The sequence below is a fragment of the Fusarium sambucinum genome, chromosome III (genome assembly GCF_050947815.1).
Source record: "Fusarium sambucinum isolate potato_lamoka chromosome III, whole genome shotgun sequence".
In the NCBI taxonomy this organism is placed as follows: domain Eukaryota; kingdom Fungi; phylum Ascomycota; class Sordariomycetes; order Hypocreales; family Nectriaceae; genus Fusarium; species Fusarium sambucinum.
The window spans coordinates 3,870,807-3,885,902 of record NC_139292.1 but is presented as its reverse complement, the minus strand read 5'-3'; the positions used below and the strand labels follow the sequence as shown (position 1 = coordinate 3,885,902).

The following is a 15,096-nucleotide window of genomic DNA, read 5'->3' as shown; positions in this document are numbered from 1 at the left end:
TTGGCATTTGTGTCAGAAGCTTTTGTCTTCAGCGACCACTTTCTATAAACGTTCTCGCTACAGCACATGACCTTCAAAACAGAACATTGTCAATTCTTTCTATTTCTAAAAACAGTTGTTTAGTCCTCTAATGGGGGACTCATCAACCCTCCAATCCCCGGCACGGCATGTCGACCCTCAAGAAAGAATCTCATCACCATGTCAGCCGCAATTTTGGAGTCATCATCCTTATCCATAGCCTCGACTGATGCTTCGATAAACTGGGGACCCCACCCACAAGCTTTCGAAAAGGCTTTGCAAGTCTCGATGTTGATGAATCTGTCGAATTCGAAATGGCCTTGATATGTGAGCACGTGATTCGGCTCATATGCTCCTTGAAATGCGCAGTGTTTAGTCTGGCCCATGGAAAGCCAGCTTTGAGGGAGAGAATGGCCTTCTGGTATTTTGACATGATCGCCATGAATAAATTGTAGTCCGAGTTTGCAGTTATCGATGACGGAGGAACGATCTCCTACTGCTTTCAGGAAGTCTTGCTCTAGTTGAACTGTATGGACACCCATTTCCATACCCTTCGGGTCTTTTTCCACGTAGACCCCGTATTCACGGAGTAGGCTTTGACAGATAATTTGGTGGCCGAAGCAGCTGCCGAAAATCTTGACACGAGGTTGTTCGACGTATACTTTGGCGATATAAGCGTCGAGTTGTTTAATCCAGTCCTTGTCTTCGTAGGAGCTGGCGCTGGAACCGGAAATGACGATTGCGTCGAAACAGGTGAGTAATTCTGGGTATATGCCATGATAAACGTCAAAGTAGTCTGCCTCGACAGACAACCCAGGGGCTACACGAGCCGCCGACTGACATAGAAGTTCATGGAAGATATGGCCGTATGAGGGTGCTCGTTGTTTTATCACGCTGGGCACTGGCGCATCGGCATTCAACATGGCGATGCGCAGGGTAAGTGGTGAGACAGCCATAACGATTGTACGGTGATAGTATTATCTTGGAGACGTATAAAGAAGGAAAAAAGATCTCTCTAGTTGATGCGGTTTTGAAGCAGTTTACAGAAGATTGACTAATAAAAATGGAGTACCGGCAATAATTACCTAAATAGTCAATAAAGACACTATCAGCTGATGCTGTCACGCGCCCTTTGACATACACCGGTATATTAGTAGTGTCAGAGAGAAATATGGAGATTTATCTGGCAAGATACTGGACGATAGGAGAATCTATATCGATGGGCAAATTGTATGTGTTTCAACACGGTGTCGGGAATAAGATGACCCCGGGACTTGTCTCACATAATCCCCGAGTTGAGTCAAGATCCCTTAAATGGGATTGTAGGGCAAGTTCGCATGAACTTCCGTCACCAAAGTGAGCCACACGATAACGTTACATGTTCGCTCTCAATACCCCAGCCATGTTTCACAATCCCGTAAGCCAGGTTGTGCTAAGAGGCAATAGGCATGCCTCTATCATGAATAGCCGCCAAACAAACAAGGCATATTATACGAGGTCAAGAGTGATTGCGAGGCTGTCTGTGGTGGTGGAAAGAAGAATGATGATCTTCACATTGGTGCTGTATGACGATGTCTACAATAATTGCGCGATACGCAGATCGGCATTTATTGTAAGCGCAAAGAAGCAGATCCGGTAAGATTCCGTTACAGGAGATGAGTCTTGCAATTGCCGAAAGATATCCCAGCCATTGGTCAGTAATACAAGGGGGTAAGGTGAGGCTAATTTAGATGACGGGAGGACTAGCGAGGTAAACCTTGCAACCATGCGGATGAAGATGAACAGGCAACCAGCGTTTCTTGGTGGGCGGAATTCGTCTTGTTGACTCGGTAATTGTACATTGAACGAGACATGATTCAACCGCACTTCTACAACGCGGTGAAACATGAATACAAGTACATCTTAGTTTGATCAAGCCCAAAAGAAATAAATGAACTTTCGAATTTAAACTACACCTATCCATAAGTGATTGTAAACATGGCTGTGTTGTTTACTTGTTAGTCGTGTCTCTGCTACCCTGTAGCTCTTCCATATTGGCCTCCACACAACAGACAGATCAGCGGGTTTTAGTGCAAGCCATTCCGCTGTGAGAACAGGGAACAGAGGACCGAGGACAGCCGATCAGTCGAGTTAGTTCAGTTAGTTCATTTAGTGAGCTGATTTATGCTGAGCAATCAATCCATCAGCTTAGCCTCTTCAGCTCTCTCTATCCGATCCACGTGTACCTCAGCGGACAAGATTGAGATTGGATACTGTCAGTGTTATTCCATGCGCCACGTGGAGAAATCTTGAACTGAAAAGAGGCTCTGCCCCACTGATCGACACTCGATTAGTGTCTTAGTGTTACCCCTAAGCATTAGAAACCACTGAAACGTCGTCAGAAAATGGCTGTTTTGGATGTAGCATAACTACCTATCCATCACAATGGAAACAAACCCCGGAGAGCCCGGTCGAAGCAAACTGTAAACAAGACCATTATAACATGACCATTCACATTCATACTCGACGGGCTGGAGAAACAGTTCTGTGTTAATCTAACCAAGTTAGCGTTGCCGTTCAGTGTCCGCTAAGTATTCTCTAGGCCAGGGGTTTCTCCATTTCTTCTCTGCTTCTTCTTCTCTTGTTCCGCTCCTGATGTACCGCCTGTCACACTATCCCTATAGACCCTCTGTGAACGGCATTAAATAGTGATGAACTAGCTGGACAAGTGCATGAAAAGCCTTCCCTTTTGGAACACATCGTATTTTCCTAGGTTAGCGTCAAATGTTGGCCTGCATGATACAACAAATGAACTGATATCACTATACATCTGCGGAATTAACTAGGTAGTATAACCTAACATATTGCTGCCTGTCTGTACCTCTTGAGTCAAAACAATGCTCCACGAGTCTCTTTTTCTTCTTCACTTCCATGCGTGCACATTGGAAAAATGTCGAGTGTCGATTATCTACAGGCGTGGGTAGCAATGATAATGTCGGGAATCTGGATGCCGAATCGGACTCGAGTTATAACACTGCCAAGTAAATTACTGAGGTTTGGATAAAGATATGACAAAGTAAAAAATATAAAGAATCCGGCCTATCTTTCGCTTAAGATACATTATCTACGTCATTCTGCAAAATGTTTCAGTTATCGGCATTACGGTTACCCCAGCCATACTATCCAATCTTAAACACATCTCACTGAAACTAGGTGGCTGATACATGCCGACCACATATTTAAAGTTAATAAAAAACAGCTGGTAGTACACTATCTATCAAATATAGCAACTGTATCAAACCTTCTTGTATAACAGATTCTACATCCATCACTGCGGCGTACACGTCCGGATCTGCAGTTCTTCCCGAGCTCATGGTAGCCTTCCGTCCAGCCGACTTTGGCACTTGCTGACTTCACCGTCATGCCAAGATGAACCCATCATCTTACCCGACCCCGGTACGAGTCAGAACCCGTAGAGGGTTAAGTTGGAACCCTGTCTGTGCATGTCTGATCGCAAGCCTAAGTATGCTTTAGCGTCTTAAAACGCACTTCGGCATATATAGCGGCTAGGGCGATCTAGAGTGAGTATGGATCAGGCACGACCCAACCAGAAACCGCGGATCCTTCTTTTAGTTCACTTTGAACGAGACCAGATCGGTTTCCAACGATAAAAGTCTTGTTGTGCTGGTGCCATGCCGTCGTCCCTGTATATGGTGTGCTTTCCCCCCCTGGTGATGTAAAAAGGAGCCTTTCTCCCACACCTATCACATCTCGAATCTCTGTCATATCTAATTTTTCCTTTTTTGGTCTCGTCTAGCCCACCACCATGAGTCTCTTTCGTGGTTTCCTTGCTTTTGTCTTAGCATCCTCTCCTTTGATATTGGCTCGCAGTTCTGACAGTTCTGCTGTCTTGACCACGTTACCAAAGTGTGCTGTAAATTTTATCAAATCTGCTGTGTCGATGCATACTAACTAGCAGCTTAAAGCTAAAATGCATGGCAGTCTCTGTCTCTAATTCAACATGTGATCTTCTCGACACACAATGCATATGTAGAAACGAAACACTTCAACCCGAGATAGAAAAATGTGTATTGGCGGATTGCACCGTCAGGGAATCATTAAGTGAGTCATGAATTTGGCAAGCGATGAATTTTGCTTACACCCAATAGGTACTAAGAATGTCTCCATGACACTATGTGGTGCACCTATCCGAAATCGCCAACAAGAAATCCTCGCCGTCAACGATGTAATGGGTGCCACATCAGGTATCTTTGTCTTGCAACGATTCGCAACGAAACTAGTGTACAAGCTCCCTTGGGGCCTTGATGATCTTTTCATTGGCTTGTCTATGCTTATGGCCATCCCCTGCATGGTCATCAACTCGCACGGTTTAACACCAAACGGCATGGGCCGCGACATCTGGACAGTCACTCCCGACCAGGTTACCAGCTTCGGTCGAAACTTTTACATGATGGCCATGTTCTATTTTACGTTGCAGACCTTCCTTAAGCTGGCCATGGTTTTCTTCTACCTCCGCATCTTTCCAACACGAGGCGTTAGGAAGACGTTGTGGGCTACTGTCGTATTCAATTGCGTATTTGGTGTGTCATTTATACTGATAGCTGCCTTTCAATGCCAACCCATCAGCTACTTCTGGACAAAATGGGAACATAAAACTGAAGACACCGGAACATGCCTTGACATCAATGCTATCACATGGTCCAGTGGAGCTATCAATATCGCCCTAGATGTCTGGATTTTGAGCATTCCACTCTCACAGCTCAAGAGGATGAATTTGGATTGGAAGAAAAAGATTGGTGTCGGAATCATGTTCAGCGTTGGTATCTTGTGAGCGTACCCCTTCTCTGTTTTCATGTACCACATCTAACCTGTCAAAGTGTCACCATTGTTAGTATTCTCCGTCTCAGTGCCACCATTAAAATGCGTGCAGGAGCAGGCGCGAACAATGCAACATGGGAATACACCGAGTTCGACCAGTGGTCCACCATCGAGGTCAACGTCGGAATTATCTGCGCCTGCATGCCTAGTCTACGAGTTCTTCTAGTCCGCCTCTTCCCCAAGATACTTGGCAACTCAACACAGCAACAATACTGCAAGTACGGCAGCAACAACTATGGAGGCCCAAGCAAGCCCGGAACGAACAATCGAAGCCGCTCTCGATCCCAGCCACTGGGCACAACCTCACAGGTTGATAAGACGGCATTTCGTTTACACGTCTATCCTATTGGTATCACGTGCGACCGAACTTATGAAATAGAATTTGGTCATAAAGACAATGATGAGATGGAGTTATTTCATATGAAGGACATGGACTTGGACCGGACAGGTGCAAGGTTCTAGTGCTTGAACTCAGTCTATTACATAGACTACGATGGAAAGATAGAATGATTATAGACTAATGCCTTCATTGAATAAAAGTAATCAAACAAAACATATCACTCATTATATGTATTTCAAAGTATCCGTGAGTCTATGAATTTCCAAGGCTAAAACAGCGTATTAAACAGTATAACTAACTACTATGATCTGAAAGTGTGCTAAGAAGCTGTCGAATGGAAATTCCATTATTTGCAGTTCGCGCCATTTGATCAAATAAAGCCATCGACTTGATTTCTAGCATCCCACATTTCAAATCCAAAAACTGCATTCTGTTACGTGCCAACGATGTGAACTCAGTGACAACATCAGGTCGCGTGCTTTGTGCCATGCCCAGATAATAGTTTGCGGAACCAATCAAGAAACAAGCAATATGAGATGCAGTATGTCGATAAGACATCTCGTCGAGTATCTCGTCCATGATTTCGCGAACCTGGTTCTGACCTGGTATAATATCAGGCACGGTATACCTGAAGTTGCGTCGTCTGAGGATCCTGTTCACTTCATCAACAAGCTCACGACGGGCGGTAGATATTCCTGGAACGCTTTCGTCCGTGAGAGGTCCGGATAAGAGATCGAACCGTGGAAGCTGGGCACCAATATCAAGAGCCCATCCATGCTCAGGATCACGAAACCTTAGCTGTCCCAATACGCCGCCGTCCTCAGGAACGACATCGACTATTGTTCTTTTTACCCATCGTGAAATCTCTCCGGAAATGGCTACGAAACCAGGATCAGAGGCGTCATCAAATTTTGTCATGTCCATGTGGTTGCCGTGAATTCCGATGGGGATGTAACCCGGAAGAATAGCTGATTCACGGGGGACGACCTGACAGAGTGAGTAGATGAATAGAGGGAGATGATACTGGTAACTTACTGGTCCAACGCCCGGTAGGGGAAGTTCCTCAAAGAAACAGGTAATGTTGATCTGAGGGAGCTCATCTTTAGCTCTGGCCTGAATCATGGTATGAAAGCCCATTTGCACCCTTGCCAGCACCTCTGAGTTACTCCTGAGAACATCCAGTATTGCAGGGTTGGTCTGCTTGAGAAGACCAATAGACTTAGCCATGGCCCCAGCCCAATGGGCAAGACCAGAACCGTGATGTGGAGTACCCAGGAATATGATACCTCTAGTGCATAATAGAACCTGTTTCAGATGCTGTTCTGGACTCGTTTGGGCCATGGATAGCGCCTTAAAATTTAGTCGTTGATCCTGACAATCTGAGTAAAAGTCTGACTTACATCTTCGCAGACAAGACCTCCCAGGCTGTGACAAACAAATATGATTGGTCGGTTGTTCTTGCGCAGTCAGTCAGTTAATATTCACAGCAGATATGCAAGCACAGCACGTACAGTATCTTCGTTCTCTCTCAAGGTAGCAACAGCAGTCAAGAGGTTCATAGAATGGTTCCCAATCGTGCTCTCTGACACCACGCTTTTCCAATTCGTGACATAAGCGTCGTATCCAAAAGTGAGGATTCGAGCGTTGGGAACCTTTGTTGGTAACAGCATCTCAGGCCAGGGCTTGTCGGCTGTCTTGGCTCGCCATGTCTTCTCCCGGTGCCCGGTAAGGCCATGTACGAATATGATGCTGTATTGGTCAATCTCGATATTCTTGCAGTGTTCATGCCTCAATTGGATGAGACAAAGAGTTTAAGAATTCTCTTACTCAATGATGTTATCTTGACCATCATGGAGAAGCTTGATACCCGAAGGAAATATCTTTTTCGATGGATTTGCGGCCTTGTGGTCAGCCGATGGATCCGGAGTGACTCTTCCCTTACGAGAGAACTTTCGCAGTAATTGTTCCATGGAGGTAGTGATGCCTATGGTGCGTATTTGTGTCCTATTGAGATATGCGTCAGAGGTATTAGTTGGAGGATGATGTTGGATACTTATATTTAAACTGAATAAACAGGGTGGTAGTGGGAATTCACAGCTAACCCTCAGCTGACAGCAGATAAATCTGGAAAAACAACCTTGGACGGCAATTGAAGCCGATTAAACAGCCTTGGACGTCATGAGGTTACTTCGTTCAGTGAGGTGCCTTGAACTTTAGCCTTGGGCTGGGACGCCTCATCAAGTCTGGAATAGTGGCTTAGTGAGAAGTAGGTGTGCCACGTCCCGGGACCCAATCAACAACTACGTGCATCAATACTGAGGCTGGAAAGGCTTCCTATAGTATTTTGTTTAATTGGAACGTGATGATCAGCTGATATGAGTTCCATGTATTCAGCCACGATTCGAATAACTTAAGTCGATAGTTCCATTCAACCTTGTCACAAATTTATCAGCTATAACTATAGTTTGGAATGTTTAGCTTATTAGAGGCATGGCGTTTTATTCTTATAGTTTCCCCCTCTAAATAACACTAATACTGAAGTCTAATTAATGTAGACAGTAAGAGAAAAAGAACAAGAAATACATTCCTTGCTTAGTTATCCCGGTCTAGATGTGACACTGATCCCTGAGTTATATACCAGAGATCCACCACTATCATGAACACACCCACTCGCAGATCATAAGATGTAATGCCACAAGGATTATAAGTGGAGGTAATTGTACGGAACAGGGCCCAAGTACGACATCACATGTGCTTTAATGGCACAGCAGACATATTGCAAGTCAGATCATAACGGATCAAGCATATATGACACGAAGACGTAATCAACATATGATAAATATTGCTAAGAGGGACAACCCCGCTCGCCTATTTGACTCTCACGTCAAAACTTTACTCTTGCATTCTTCAAAGACAAAAATCAGCGTGAAAGACAAGATGACAACCAGCCTAAATGACAAATTGAGTTCAATCGACAACGGCGAAGTTCGTCTGGTGAGTGTATTAGTGATGTCAATCGGCGGTCGAGTTTTAGTAACATGCCTGCTTCAGGAGGCGGACGTTGATGCAGACAACGACTCCGCAATCGGAGTTGTGAGTATATGCGGTCCTTATGCAGAATGGTAACCATTAACTGTATGAGACGGACGATGAACTATCGACTGCATCTCTACGCTCCAGTATTCGAGATTATCACATGATCAATGGACGTGGATATCATCGCGATGAGAGTAAGTGATGGCATCATGCATAGATGAATTGTTACTGATTTGAATACAGAATACTATCTTCCTAGTGATGAGGTATGATATCAGAATTCCAAAAGCATGAACAATACTAACGGGCTACAGCACGAGTCAGAAAGACTAGGTAGACATGGGCCAGTTTCCGTAAAGATATAGCAGGACTGATGAAATACTGCCAGATCTCCAGAACCATCAGCTGTTACTCACCTTTGGCGGGAAAAGATATTTTTCACCAAATGCCGAGACTGCCAAGCTGGTGCTCGATGTTGGAACGGGCACTGGAACGTGGGCTGTCGAGTTTGGTACGTCTGAATACATGATCTCTCGGAGAAGAGATAGACTGACTGAGATACAAGCCGATGAACATCCTCATTCCGAGGTAAGATACTTCTGAAAAAGATAGTACAGATGACTAAAACCAAATAGGTTTTTGGTATTGATATCGCTGCTATCCAGCCAGCTTTGTGGGTTTCGGTCTCGATTAGCAGGTAATTCTCTAACATGGCCCAGTGTTCCTCCTAACTGCACTTTTGAGATCGACGATGCTGAACAAGAATGGACTTGGAGTAGACCATTTGATTTCATCTTTGTGCGTCTCATGTCCGGTAGTATAGCTGACTGGGACAAGTTCACCGGCCAGTGCTTCCAGTGAGTACCACTTGATTACACCGTTTGCTTGCCTCTAAGCCATTTGTAGAAACTTGGAACCCGGAGGTTGGCTAGAAGTTATTGATCCTGCTTTTCCTGCCAAGTCTGACGACGAAACATTAGAACCCAACTCCCCGTTGCACAAATGGGATGAGCTGACTGTCAAAGGAGCTAAAGCACTAGGACGTCCCTTTAGTGAAGCCGTCAACCACGAAGACCGTCTGAAAAGGCACGGATTCATCAACGTTACTCGCAAGGCGTTCAAGTGGCCTACCAACACTTGGCCAAAAGATCCAAAACACAAAGAGATTGGGCTTTGGACGCTGGCGAATATCGAAAGAAACTTGGAGTCTATCAGCTCATTCTTGCTGAGGCAAGGGCTTAACATGAGTCGGGAAGAGATTGTGGTGTTTATTTCACAAGTCAGGGCCGAGATGCGAAACACAAAGGTACATGCATACTGGGAGGTGTAAGTGCCACTTTATTCCTGATGCTACGAATACTAAAAAACGCAGTTTCGTGGTCACTGGTCAAAAGCCAAACTGATAGGATAAAGCGCACGTCGATGCTACAGAACGGTCTGATTGTTATAAAGAACGCCTGGTAATTGCAAGTCGCTCGTTCTCTGTAATGAAAAAGGTTATCGTTGGTACTGAAATGAATGCCAAAGGAGTAGAATAACCCTATTTAAGTGTCCTACCCCATGCAATACATCAAGGCGCCTGCCTGGAATCCCCAATTGGGAGGCTTGACCTTTGCATTAATCGACTGCGGTTGACTACTACCACCTGGATAATGCTTCAGTGACGCCAAGCACTCTCTTCACGACGCTACGCCAACTTCATTTGACTGATGATAATGGTCGCGAGACTGTCTATTGACCCCAGCGCACGATATGTCGGCATCCGTCATCTATCAGTGCTTGTCATCTTTTCAAACCTTGACACGTACACGGTTGATTCTCTTTCTCTCTTGCCACCGACTCTCAAGGTGCTGTCTCAATTACGGGCCACCTTTTCCATAAAAGAACAGGATTCTCTTGGTAAGCAGATCCCGTACATCATCCAGTGCTACCACCAACAAGCGTTAGATCCCAAGTCAACGCGCTTATCACTTAGTAGTATGTTATTTTAAATGATATATGATGTGATCCTATAGCAGCATAAGAAATAATCGTCTGGCTGTTGAAATCATTCATTTTGTGCCCTTCCCTTCGGCAGTCTTAATAACTTCAAGAAGCCCCTGAATATTCTGAGACCACCCAGTTTCCATCTGACCATCAAGTATTTGGGCCGACGAGACTTCACATCCATAGAATTCGGCATTCACATCTTTCTTCTCCTTGATAACAGTTCCATCAACAGTCAACCCGCCATACACACCACGCGACTTTGTGTATGTCCAGACAGGCTTTACTTCACCGACATTGACATTTCCACCCAAAGGTCCTGCAGCAAGTGCGACTGCACCACCAAGATTGACTTCGGATTTCTTATACGCATCAACGGCTTCGGCAGTGTTGAGAATGCACAGGCAATCGTAGACGTCGATGCCATATACAAGACCAACACTGCCGCTGCGAACGGAAAATGCAGACGGGGAAGACCAGGTTCCATCTGGTAGTCGGGCTATCACAACGCCTGATCCACCTGCACCGGCAAAGTACATGCCTGCTCGGAAGCCTGTGAAGATTGCGAGGCCTTTCGCGTTTTTAACGACATTTGAGGGTATCTTTCCCTTATCTGACATGGATTAGTTACCAGTTATAACTAGCAGAAAGCCCTAGAGTATTTACCGAGAAAGGCTTGGAGAATTTTGGCACTCTTTTCGCACTCTACGACGAACTCTGATGTTTTGAAAAGGCCCATATTGGTCAGTGCAGTTATAATGGTAGGAATGAAGAGAGGTTGATTATTTTGTTATTGGTTGTTTTTAATTTCTAGATAAATCTCACTTTATGATCAATGTCATGCTTTATATGAACATCATCCTACAAGTCGTACAGGCCCAACTGTATACTCAGAATATTTCAAAGCGTATATTTGGCGTACTGAATCATATTGAACACAGCCACTCATTCTTTATCAGGCTCTCAATTTCTCGAATCTTAGAATGAAAGATACGCTTGCACAGCCGCCTGTATAGGGTATCAACTCACGTAAGCCGAGCGTACGTGATCGCAAAGGCGTATCCGGCGTATTGATCTAGAAACAGCCAATCAAAATTCTCAATCAGCTGGAATCAGGCTTGCGGAGGTTCCATCGAGAATGATTGGTGAGCAAAGTCGAATGGGCAGCTAATAGAAACTAACTCTCTCTAGTTTACAACCAATCTCTCGGGCCAAGACCGGGAGGCCCGGATCAAACGGGTACGAGAGTCATGGAAGGGAGGGTAGACCCTGTCAAGACCAACACTAGATGTTGTTCAGGCTAGTCCCCGTTACGATCTAGCTGTATAAAGTGTTGTACTCGAACAGAGTTTGCTGGACTACGTTCTCAAACTCAGCTAGCATCCCACAGTACAGAGTATCGCCTCTTTCTTTGAGAATCTGGGTGGAGTTGAACGAGATGCACTCCAATTTTTGGCATTGGCTATCTAAGATCCGCCGAGATGAAGCAAGGTGGATAAGATAAGTCTCGGTCCCAATGTCTCGGTTCGGTAGATTTGAGCGAGATCAACCCCTAGCTAGTATCAAACAAAGATATTCAAATGAAGATTAACGAAAATATTTTTCGTTTCATTACACATTAAAAGAAAATCTATATAAAATTTTAACCTAGCAGGATTGCCTTGTTACTATTTGTGGTATATCCTCCAACACTCTGTTGCAAATATTCTTGTACTCTGTAGATGATAATCTCTAGACAACGCTATAATTGCGCTGATGTAGACGATTGGTCGAACTGGCCTCGCTGACAGCATTGTCGTTGTTGTGATCTTCGTTTGTCGAATCGCTGTCGTCCAGCTTCTGCTCGCCTGAATGTGTGATCTTGGTGACGACAGTCTTCTTGATACCATCAATCTTCTCTCTCTCGTTGAGCTCATACTCGTCATCGTCTCCGAGCTCAATATGTGTGCGGTGGTGAGCACTTGCAAGGGTGTTACCAAATCGTGTGCCGTGGGCTCGGGAAGCCCCTGTCGTTCGCGATCGAGAGCTGTAGTCGTTGCCACCACCACGGGGATCGTTGTTGCTGGCTCGAACGACCTTTCCGATAAGATCGGCCATGTTCATCTCGATGTGAAGCTTGAGGAGGTAGACAAGGGGATGGAATTGAATGTAGCTGGTAATGGTAAGCAAATGCGGTCTGCTTTTCAAATAGATTTGACTTACACGAAACCGTTGGGGAGAGACATCATGCAAATAAGAAGAATATCCAGAGCAATGGAAATGCCACAGAGAAACATGTTCATCTGATAGAGGCGAGTGTACTTTTGAAGACCGTTTGCGACAAGGCGTTGCTTAACGATGTAGATGAAATAAACGTTGAGAATAGCATCCATGATAGCAAAGATGACCTTTTCACATCTATCCCAGACCTCGTTGAGGTGAATATACCGCTCGCTAATCTGAAGTCGGGCGGGTACCCAGATGCAAAAGACGCTGATGTTGACTGCGAGGAGAATAAGGAAGCAAAGCCATTTGAGCTTGGTACCGTTGGATCGAACGACCATCAATAGGGAGACTCGGTTGATGATAATCTGGATAAGACATTGGACCTGTGTTGACCACCAGACAACTACGAGATGTTAATGAGCCAGTACTTGACTCTGAGGACTGGGTATCTTACTGATGAAGAAAAAGAACTGCATGCTCGGTTCAATGGTGCCCCGAAGATAAAACCAACACATGATTCCCAGCAAAAAACTCGAAATGATCTCGGCCCAGAGCAGAGCAACGTAACTCGTGATCTTCTTTCTTCGCTGCCATGATGCTTGCGTCTGTCGGACTGCTTTGGCAACGTTGAAAACCGTGATACCAAGGGACAAGCCCCAGGCAATGGAGGCGATGTTCATATCGATATCATTGGGAAGGTCGTCGACGTAGTGATCTGGCACAAGAAAGCCTCTATGGTCGCCCGTCATCTTGTCGTGCGTGCTATCCTGGTTTCAGGGTTGTACTGAGTAACAAACTAATAAAAAGGAAACAAAAACGATGTATGAAAAAGGAATGTAGGATGGACCAGGAACAAGATCGAAGCATGGAGGCGGAGTGCGTCGGGGATATAACAGGCAAGGGGATGGAGCCTTTCTGCAGAACATTGGGCATTGATTCTTCACCTTGACCATACTTTGACTAGCATGACCCCTGTTTCTTCTCCCATCTGTTTTTACCCAGTGCTAATGCAAAGTCATGACCCTTAGCCTCAAACTGCCGATCACTTGCTAAAGGAACTCGTGGGAATCCCAATTTGCCTAGTTGTTCTCGAACCCATGCGTGGCTTTACGAAACGGTGTTCTCAACACAAAGAGGTCTAGCGGAATGATACTACCAACTTGGTTACCGTCAACGATAGTTAGCCCGGGTTGCGTCTCCCCCTCATCCACTTGGTTTTCAGCCACAATGGGGAATTCCAAGGCTAGGTCATAGACCAGATGAGATGGACAAACGACTAGTAAACTCTATTCGGAGCCAACACTGAGTCGCGTTGATCCCAGCTGAAAGATTTTCCCCTTCTTTTACGACTGGTTCTACTGTCAAGATCATGTCTGTGAGGGAAAAGGTGTTGACAGCTGTCTTTTGAGGGGCAGAGGGGCCCTTGGAGGGTCGTGATGCTGTCAAGTATTGAGAATATCCTCATTGTGGGTTTCAGTAGTCTAACGTTTCGATGAAAATCTTTAGAAACCTTCCTTGGCTGCGTACATGTTGAAGGTTCATATGCGCTATCAAATTCTGAACAAATTCAACAGCCTTGCCAACGTCTGTTTCAACACGGTACCATTCAGACGGGCAACTAGTAATCAAAACGCCTCAATACTTGGTAAACCGATTTTACCACGTCAAGGCGATGACTGTTGATCCTCTGATCCCCTCACCTTCGGTGCCTTATTGTAGAATTGACCGAGTCAGTTCCCCAGCAGGGTAACTCTTGTATTGAAGCCCGGTCTGATGAGTGCTCCCGGGCCCCTTTTCTTTGATCTGCTGCTTGGCTAGGTCTAGGATCCGAGGTTTAGTGTGTCTTGGTACGAATCGGTCATTTATGACCTAGATCTCTACCCCGATTTTTCCACGGCAGATCCCATCAGGTAAAGTTCAAGGTCTCAGACATCGGAGTCAGTCATAACAATTGACTAGAAAATAACAAAGCATGAATCAAGTATTTTGTCCGCCGCAAATTCAATTTGGCAGTTGTCTTGCTCTAGAAAGAATGTTAATTCTGAAACACGGACGGCTGGCTACCGGCATAATCCCTCAAAGACAACGCTAACAATTGAGAGGCTGATAGTTGTCGTCCCTTAGCCTCTGAAGGAGATTTGTCGCCACAGTAATAAACCGGGCAGCTCTAACGTTACACAGTAGCTTGGGTTGGGGCTGCCCCTGCAATTGTGAGATTGATGCCTAACCCAACACAGCATTCATATCACAAGTACAACGTAATGAAGTGAACGACACAGTGCCGACTCTGCCATTGCAATCCCATCATGGTTTACTCACAGTGAGGAAATACCGTAGAACTTCCCAGCGAGGAAAGCATCCATAAGCCATGTGACTGGGGAGACACGTTCAAAACCTTATCCCCAGATGTAACAGCACAGACAGTACGGCTCTCCAGGCTCGCTCGGATTCAATATGCATGAACGCCATGAGCTGATCTTCAACGCCTAGAAGTCCTACGTTGTCACTGCAAAGCCATGGCGCTCTTGGTGTTGAGAGGAGCCCTGACCGCTGGACCGAGTAATGGAGCACTGAAAATCATGACTCGGTATAATAGTGTGCTCTCCCGATACCCGTATCAGTCTAACCGCTGT

General features: G+C 45.4%; 6 protein-coding genes across 6 annotated transcripts; 2 read left to right on the top strand and 4 right to left on the bottom strand.

The window, feature by feature from the left end:
• Positions 1-119: 119 nt before the first annotated feature.
• On the bottom strand, positions 120-974 carry FSST1_011454 (type 1 glutamine amidotransferase; the record flags this gene model as incomplete). The annotated part of the gene is made up of 1 exon (XM_083234589.1): positions 120-974. The coding sequence occupies one exon, from the start codon at positions 972-974 to the stop codon at positions 120-122; it is 855 nt and encodes a 284-aa protein (XP_083081150.1).
• Positions 975-3,823: 2,849 nt separating this feature from the next.
• FSST1_011453 (CFEM domain-containing protein) lies at positions 3,824-5,358 on the top strand (the record flags this gene model as incomplete). Its single annotated transcript, XM_083234588.1, has 4 exons — positions 3,824-3,931; positions 3,984-4,119; positions 4,167-4,845; positions 4,896-5,358. 4 exons carry the CDS (start codon positions 3,824-3,826, stop codon positions 5,356-5,358), a joined length of 1,386 nt encoding a protein of 461 aa, XP_083081149.1.
• Positions 5,359-5,530: 172 nt separating this feature from the next.
• FSST1_011452 (esterase/lipase family protein) lies at positions 5,531-7,206 on the bottom strand (the record flags this gene model as incomplete). Its single annotated transcript, XM_083234586.1, has 5 exons — positions 5,531-6,223; positions 6,272-6,586; positions 6,637-6,693; positions 6,748-6,985; positions 7,064-7,206. 5 exons carry the CDS (start codon positions 7,204-7,206, stop codon positions 5,531-5,533), a joined length of 1,446 nt encoding a protein of 481 aa, XP_083081148.1.
• Positions 7,207-8,173: 967 nt separating this feature from the next.
• On the top strand, positions 8,174-9,675 carry FSST1_011451 (S-adenosyl-L-methionine-dependent methyltransferase; the record flags this gene model as incomplete). The annotated part of the gene is made up of 11 exons (XM_083234585.1): positions 8,174-8,230; positions 8,288-8,329; positions 8,379-8,466; positions 8,516-8,538; positions 8,587-8,605; positions 8,661-8,783; positions 8,838-8,860; positions 8,908-8,945; positions 8,992-9,129; positions 9,179-9,598; positions 9,645-9,675. 11 exons carry the CDS (start codon positions 8,174-8,176, stop codon positions 9,673-9,675), a joined length of 1,002 nt encoding a protein of 333 aa, XP_083081147.1.
• Positions 9,676-10,323: 648 nt separating this feature from the next.
• On the bottom strand, positions 10,324-10,997 carry FSST1_011450 (lipid-binding SYLF domain-containing protein; the record flags this gene model as incomplete). Its single annotated transcript, XM_083234584.1, has 2 exons — positions 10,324-10,871; positions 10,925-10,997. 2 exons carry the CDS (start codon positions 10,995-10,997, stop codon positions 10,324-10,326), a joined length of 621 nt encoding a protein of 206 aa, XP_083081146.1.
• Positions 10,998-11,989: 992 nt separating this feature from the next.
• Positions 11,990-13,212, bottom strand: FSST1_011449 (uncharacterized protein; the record flags this gene model as incomplete). The annotated part of the gene is made up of 3 exons (XM_083234583.1): positions 11,990-12,410; positions 12,461-12,866; positions 12,918-13,212. 3 exons carry the CDS (start codon positions 13,210-13,212, stop codon positions 11,990-11,992), a joined length of 1,122 nt encoding a protein of 373 aa, XP_083081145.1.
• Between the last annotated feature and the right edge of the window lie 1,884 nt (positions 13,213-15,096).